The sequence below is a fragment of the Cupressus sempervirens genome, chromosome 2, assembly GCF_028749045.1.
Source record: "Cupressus sempervirens isolate cs-2001-9-10 chromosome 2, ASM2874904v1, whole genome shotgun sequence".
NCBI lineage: Eukaryota > Viridiplantae > Streptophyta > Pinopsida > Cupressales > Cupressaceae > Cupressus > Cupressus sempervirens.
In genome coordinates this window covers 681,564,157-681,569,023 of record NC_143119.1, presented here as the reverse complement: position 1 = coordinate 681,569,023, position 4,867 = coordinate 681,564,157, and the positions used below count along the sequence as shown (strand labels likewise).

General features: G+C 31.0%; 1 protein-coding gene across 1 annotated transcript; it reads left to right on the top strand.

The window, feature by feature from the left end:
• The first annotated feature begins 546 nt into the window (after window positions 1–546).
• On the top strand, window positions 547–3,567 carry LOC149575193 (taxane 9-alpha-oxidase-like). The gene is made up of 3 exons (XM_089815029.1): window positions 547–980; window positions 2,103–2,427; window positions 3,204–3,567. Exons 1-3 carry the CDS (start codon window positions 598–600, stop codon window positions 3,453–3,455), a joined length of 960 nt encoding a protein of 319 aa, XP_089671155.1. The 5' UTR covers window positions 547–597; the 3' UTR covers window positions 3,456–3,567.
• The last annotated feature ends 1,300 nt before the right edge of the window (window positions 3,568–4,867 follow it).

Genomic DNA, 4,867 nt, shown 5'->3' with positions numbered 1-4,867 from the left:
TCATGCCCCCGACAAACTCAATCTCCATAGCAAGGTTGAATTGTACCATTTAGTAGATGTTATATGTCCCATCAACTTTAATAACAAATTACAAATAAATTTCCACATCAAAATTGGATTGCCTCAATTAGGAGATATTATACATTCCATCAACTTTAATAACAAATTAGAAATATTTAAAAAACCGAATAATAATTATTGTAAATTCCAATCAATAGCTATTATAAGTCCCATCAACCACTTAACATGACAAGGCGTGTTATAATCAATGATATCATGCCTTACACAAGCTATTTTGTATGAAAATATATATCAAACCAGCAAAACCCAACTTCTGTTGTCACCCTTGATAACACCGTCCCTTGTCGTTGTTACCATCTGATTTTCCTGTTTTTAAAAGCATTTTACAACCCTAAACCACTAAAAAAAATCCGTGCCTGTGTGAACAAGACTTTGTAACCTTATCTTTTTCCTTGGAAGAGAACGGTAATTGGGATGTGTGGGACCTTGTATGTTACAAAAGATGTACACTCGGTAGTGGAATTCAATTATATCTTGTTAAAGATAAGCTCTCAACTATAGATCGCTCTATCCGCCATGGCTCCTGCAATGGGATCTTACGAGGGAGAAGAAAAGCTTGATGATATTTCTATTCTCGACCTCTCTCGTTGTGGAGACAAGCAATGTTTAGAAAGTTTGAGAGAAGCTTGCGAAGAATTGGGCTGCTTTCGAATTATAAACCATGGAATCTCACCAGATCTTCTCCTCAAAGCAGACCAGCTATGCAGGGAAGTTTTCAAGCTTCCCACGGAGACAAAGAAGAAAAACATATCTCCTATTCCTTATGCTGGTTATTATGGCGGAATACCCCATGTCCCCTTTTATGAAAGCCTTGGTATTGCCCTCTCAAGCACTCGTGATTGTCAGGCCGTCAATGACTTCACCCATCTCATGTGGCCCCATGGAAATCAAAACTTCAGGTACCCAATTTGCTTAATCTTTGTTTTTCATGGTTTAGATTGTAGGAATGTAATAATCTTTTTATAAGTTCTAGTACATCAAGTAAACTTTTTATTTGGATTAGTGTTGGGTCTGTTATGACATCAAATGGAAGAAATTAGAAATAACATACAGTTATAGATGTTGCCATCCCACAAAAAGTACTTATTGGTCCTTGAGTTGCAGATATATTTGCTATGGCTATTCCAACACTCATTTGTGCTTTGATATCATGTAGATTTTTGTCATCACACCAAAAGTACTTACTGATGGTAGAGAGGGTTTCCATCAAAGATATGTTCACCGTCCGAACAACAATTTCATAGATTCTACGTACATGACTCCTTTCCCTAAAGAAATAGTATTATATGAACTAACCCAACAAACACGATCTAGTTTATTCCAAAATGAAGAAATTCCAATAGCAAATGCTCTGATACCAAATGAAAAAATCAGAATACAACTCTAAATTGTTCCAAAAAAAAACAGATAAATCATAGTATTCGTCAAACATTCTTGATCGTTAGTTTATCTAATGATGAAGGACCAAAAACTCTTTACAATCTACTTCTTTATGTAGAGGTCTTTGGCATATTGAAACCCACATAAAATAGTAGAGGCAATTGCATGCTTGTGAACAATTACAGTTAAGAGCTTCAATCTATTCTTAGAACTCTTAATTTAGTTCTAGGTCTATATTTTGCTGATGTAGAAAACTAGAAATCAAAACATTTTACTTTATTTCGTGTAAAGAACTAGAACTGCATTTTTAAGTGTTGCTGATCTCAGGCATGTGGGAAATTAAAGCTCCAATAAATCCCCCTCGTTAATTTCCATAGGATTGTTTGTTTTTCTTTTCAATTTCTAATTTCTTCTGTCTTTTTATTCTTTATATATTTTCTAGGGATGTAAAAATGGATGGTGCCAATTGTTTAATATGATCACTGATATAGTGTGATATGTCCTTCAATATCATACAGACCGAAATCCACTGTAAATGATTATCTAATTCTTGCCACAGAAGTTTTTAATCTTTCATTCAAGTTATTTGATTTTGTTTAAATTTTGTTTTGCCTATGAAACTCTTCATAATTTTGGGACAGTGAGACTATGGAAGAATACATCTGCAAAATGATGGAGCTGTTAGATAAAGTGCATAAAGTAATTCTTGAGAGCTTTGGAGTGGGCAAGTACTATTTAACTGACTTCGAGCACAAGAAGGGGATCTTTCGTATGAATTTGTATGAATTGTCTTCAGAGCTTCCCACAAAGACTTTAGGCCTCCCACCTCATACAGATGGGAATAGCATTACCATACTACATGAGGATGCCTGTGGTGGTTTTCAGATTTGCAACAAGGAAGGCAATTGGATTGACGTCAAACCCATCCCTAACTCGTTTGTGGTTCAGGCAGGTGATAGCTTTCAGGTAACACTTCTATAGCTCTCACAAACATTGAACCATTTTGTTCTTTTCAGTTCATTAGAAGCCGATGGTAGAAGAATTATGTTTGTCACTTTTTAGCTAGAGTAACATCATATCTTAGGGGGTTTAACAATTTAAAACATTTAATCTAATTATAGAACTAGTGTGTTTGTCCCTTTATTCCTAGAGTTACTATAAGATCATATGTTTGGCCATTGATAGTTTCAACATTGTACTCATTTATGTAATGGGTTCTGTTCTTTCTGGAACATTTAATGTGTAAGTTTGATGATTTAAAACGTTTTTCTTTTTATAAATAAAATATAGAGTTTATTTTTAAAATAATTTTAGATTAAGGAATTTATCAATTTATCAAATAAACAATATTTCTTTTAGTTAGAGTAGGACTGTATTGATTAACTTTTTTAATTAATTTTTTATTAGTAGATTTTTTTTCTTTTTCTAATATTTAGTATTGGAAAATATATTCAATTTTTTATATCTTAATTTGAATTTTTACCAAACTAATTATTTTTTGTTTAAGATTGTGATTCTTATATTTCTAATTGTTTTTTCTTTATATACAAATGCATAACTATAAAAATGAAGGTATTAATTATTATTAGACATAGTATTTAAATTTTTCTTTAAAAATAGTTTTCTTTATATACCATTTTGTTTTATAATTTGATCAAATGATATTATTTTTCTTTATTTTTCCACGTAATTAACTTAGTTTTTTATTAATATAAACTTTCTCATGATATTTGATAAACTAGGCTTGGAGTAATGGAAGGATCCCTAGTGTGAAACATCAAGTGATGGTGAAAAGGAAACAATCTCGTTTATGTTTAGGTATTTTCAATCTTTTTCCCAATGACATGGAGATAAAGGCACCAATTGAGCTAATTGATGATAAACACCCGCAACTCTACAAGACTTATAAATTTGGTGAGTTGGTTAAGTATAGATCAGGAGAGGGAAATGGAAAACTAGATGCTCTACATCAATTTGCAAGTATTAATGTGTAGTAGAAGGGTTTCTTCCCTAATTATTAGACACTTTCAAACTTTTAAGAATTACCTCTATTTATCGAATGAGTGACCATTCTATTTTTTATCGCAATACATAAATAATTTCTCATATGGGATTGTGAAGAATTTCAATGTCAATCAATGATCTTGTTGTCTATTAAGTTTGGCCACATCACAATCTATACATTTTGTTTATGTAGACTCATTCTTGCCTACAAAATAATTGACTATTTTCTATTACTATATGTCCTATTGTATTTGTAGATTCATCTATAAAAATATATTGAAGGTTATGTGATTCTTCAAAATAATTACTTTAATAGTAATAAGAAAATATATTATACATCTATGAAGCTACCAAGTTTCTACAACCCATGGGAATTTATAGGATAATTTCTACATTTAATTTTGTAGTATTTTTTAACATGAATTTTTTTGGATCACACTATATGATCCATCATTAGGATTTTGCATCTCTTTTTCTTCTCTCATGCACCGTAATGCTCGATCATGTAACATTGATTATAAAATAATCTTACTCAATCAAATCCAAAAATTGTCTTGCATATATCATTTATATTAAATCAAGAAGATAATTATATATAATATAAGATATTCTGAGTAAGCTTAAAGTTTAGCGTCTCTTATTTTAACTTTTCATTGTAAAGGATTCATGCACACACACAAGCACACATGCATGCATGCACGCACATGCACACACACACACACACGCACATATGCACACACACACACACACATGAATGCATGCACACCTATGCGCGCACGCGCACACACACACGCACGCATGCACACACACACACACATATGTGTGTGTATGCGTACAGACACAATCTATAAAAATTATTTGATATATTGTAATTTTGAAATTTGTGAGTGTGTATAGAACATTGTAACATGATTACTAATATTCATTATCTATCATTTCCTTAAAATAATGATGTTGATTATAAATAATATGGGCATCTTAGTTTTCCTATTAGTAAGAAATATATTTAATATTTCTTTAAAGTTTTAATGGTTTCAAAGTAAGATTTGATTATATAAATTAATGTAACTATACTAGTATTTGATAATAATAAAAATTATTTAATTTTATTTTGAAAAATAATTGAATTATTTTTATTTCTTAAGTGAAACTATATTTTGAAACCCTTTATAAAACTTGTTTTACAATAGAATTAGTGCTGAAGTCATTCTCAGATAAAATGCCAAAATGGGAAATGTTGGTAGATAGACAAACAAAAGAGAACATGGACACAAATAGTTAAAAAAACTAGAAATTCACAACCACAAACAACTAAAAAAGTAGAAAGAGAGGCTCCTAATAGACACTACAAAAAGTTCTTGAGCAACTTAGAAACTTCTAGCTTGAGTTACTCCATGGTGTT

What these genes read in the sequence shown, in the direction of transcription:
- LOC149575193 (XM_089815029.1), top strand. Translation starts at nt 598, where the DNA reads ATGGCTCCTGCAATGGGATCTTACGAGGGAGAAGAAAAGCTTGATGAT. An exon ending in CATGGAAATCAAAACTTCAG is followed by an intron (nt 981 to 2,102) that starts GTACCCAATTTG and finishes ATTTTGGGACAG; the next exon opens with TGAGACTATGGAAGAATACA. An exon ending in AGGCAGGTGATAGCTTTCAG is followed by an intron (nt 2,428 to 3,203) that starts GTAACACTTCTA and finishes TTGATAAACTAG; the next exon opens with GCTTGGAGTAATGGAAGGAT.